This window comes from Pundamilia nyererei, unplaced genomic scaffold (assembly GCF_000239375.1).
Source record: "Pundamilia nyererei isolate P.nyererei 1_Seehausen unplaced genomic scaffold, PunNye1.0 scaffold00063, whole genome shotgun sequence".
NCBI lineage: Eukaryota > Metazoa > Chordata > Actinopteri > Cichliformes > Cichlidae > Pundamilia > Pundamilia nyererei.
In genome coordinates, this window is record NW_005187464.1 from 2165402 (window position 1) to 2168047 (window position 2646).

Sequence of the window (2646 nt, forward strand, 5' to 3'; positions counted from 1 at the left end):
GGGGGGGGGACACACACGCCTGACAAAAGGCGCGGTTAGCTGAAACTTGATACAAACTGATACAACTCGGTCAGATCATGTTTTTGCCACAAATAAACATTTCCAGAGTTCATTGGTTTAGTTATTTTGTTTTAAACACAATTAAAACACAATTTCTTTGTTCTCACCTGTCCACACAAATCACACCATGGGGGAAAGAAATGAGTCTGAACTAATGTAACTTAAGAAGCAGCATATCAAAGATCATTTGACTATGTTTAACACAGTAAAACATTGTCTTACCTTCTTTACATACAGACACATTCAGCAGGCCAGACCCCAGGCAATTACCAGCAGGCACACAAAAGCCTGCGTTGTCTGGGTTCACAGTCAGATTGGCGAACACTGAGCTGGGAGGAACAAATCGATACCCAGTGATCCCCTTCACTGTCACATCCTCCTCATACACTGTGTACAGAGACCTTAGAAAGAGAGTTACATGCTTGTTAATCTCTGGATGCACTGCGTTACTGGACAATGACACATGGTTTGAATTCATGAGCTCAGCGATAAGCTGATTTACAGAAAACCTGCATTGAACAAACTGGTTATACCAGTTTTTCAACGGTTGTGTTGACACCTCTTATTAACTAAGCTGTTAGATGACCTGTAAATGTGACTTCTGTTTCTAATATATTAACAATCACAGAGGACTGACATTTGTTGTTTTAAGCAGCATTAAATAGGCTGTGGCCTCATTTAGGAGGCTAACACTGACCAGCCTTGAAACCAGCCAAACTGAATTAGGATCCCTAATCCAATATTCAGACCAGGGAAAGGCTCAGGAAGGCTGTGGGGGGAGCCATTTCACTAGCTCAAGCCAAGAGGGAAAATACAGCAAATGCTGCATGAGTCAGCAGAATATGGCTTGAAACTGAACTGAAATAACCTTCATATGAAACTAAAAAAGTCCAGATGCTCAGCTGAAAAACACATTCAGCTACAATGACTAAAATAGAAACAAACATTTACAATGAATGTTTTATACATTTCTAAATTCAAATATTTTAAATTTACATTTAAGTTTTTTGGGTTTTTTTTAAAAACACAACCTTTTAAATTCAAGTGACGTATTAAATGTGTCTTTCTTCAATAAAGAACAGAAGTGTTCTTTATTTTATTTAAGAATAATCAAAAAAGAATAATTACATTTTGAGCCGCACGGCTTCAATCCAAATTTGAAGGTTTTGGAGGTTGGCCTGCCTAGAGCCCGACCTCAACATTACTGAAGCAGTGTGGGATCGTCTTGACAGAGAATGGAACAAAAGGCAACCGGCATCCAAAGAAGAGCTTTGCATGTCTTTCAAAAAGCTTGGAGAACTTTTCCTGAAGACTACTTCAAGAAATTACAAGAAAGTTTGACAGGCTGTGTTCAAGAATAAAGGTGGTCATACCACCATGTGTTTCATTAAATTACTGCAATTATTTCCCAATTTACTGGCACACCAGTAAGAGATGAGGGGTGGCTCAACACTTTTGCACAGTACTGTATATGCAATCAAAAGATTGAATCTTTCACTGGTACAGCTTTTTGCTCTACTCACCTGCACAGGTCAGACGAGAAAATGTAGAGCATATCATTCTTGGTGATTACAGGATGGAAGCCTGTTCCAATGGTTCCATTAATCATGTTGCACTCATCAGACGTCCACCAATTCAAGGAGCTGCACAGATATTCAAAATGTTACAAAGTTCGAAGGTTTAAAAATGTTTCAGACATTTAGCATGCCCAGCTAAAAGCCATGGAAAGCCATTTGCTGGGCAAAGAGGACTGGATATATTTGTAGGTTAGGAAGCACACTATAAAATAAGTGTGTTTCCCAAAACTGCTGCTCAAGGTACAACAGCCTAGTCTTAAAACAATTAGGTTTGTAAGACAGGCAGAGATAAAAGGCAGTGCAAGAAAGATGATCATATTTTGGGGGTTTAGTGAGTACAGATGCAGAGCCGATGGTTGGCTGTTCTTCTCTGTGACAAAGATAAGAGAGTTTGGTGCTTTACCTAAGTAGTTATTTCATTATTGATTACATTTTTTAAAATGATGTTAAAGGGAGAAACATCAGCGTTTGATCCCTGCAGTGAGTGATTCTGTTTTGCTGTTGGGGGGATTTGGCTAACATGGTTTGACTTTCCTCATTTAATGGCTATGAAATGAAATGATAATTATAAAAGGTATATAAGCCAAACTAGCAGCCAGTGGTTATTTTGGTCACATGTCTGTAAACAGACTCAGTTTCAGTGTCCTATTGGCGGTGATATAAGAAAGAGAACGAAAACTCAACAGGAACACAGTTAAACCCACCTTGATCATATGACACAAATCACTTGGTGTGCATCCATTAACTTCATGTCACCAACAAAACTCACTGATGAACAATGTTACTATTAAACTGTAAATCCAACATGTGCAACAGGTGAGAGGAGACAATTACCTTTCTCCTTTCCACGTGTCCACTCTGGAAAAGTCCCTATAGTTCTGCTGACCAGTGAAAAACACATATTCTCCATCATTGGAAGCATTGTTCTGTAAGATGGGGGAAAAAAGTTTTTTTTTTTTTTTTTTTAATTTTATAAAAAAAAAAAAGGTTTACACAAAGAACACAATTA

The 2646-nt window shown here is 38.3% G+C and overlaps 1 protein-coding gene across 1 annotated transcript in view; it reads right to left on the reverse strand.

The window, feature by feature from the left end:
* Positions 1-2646, reverse strand: part of scarb2c (scavenger receptor class B, member 2c) — a 20845-nt gene that overhangs the window by 10480 nt on the left and 7719 nt on the right. Inside the window, exons 5-7 of the mRNA XM_013911398.1 lie at positions 2472-2563; positions 1584-1703; positions 283-461 (exon numbers count right to left, since the gene is read on the reverse strand). Coding sequence (XP_013766852.1) covers positions 283-461; positions 1584-1703; positions 2472-2563 — 391 coding nt within the window. The remainder of the gene's footprint in view (positions 1-282; positions 462-1583; positions 1704-2471; positions 2564-2646) is intronic.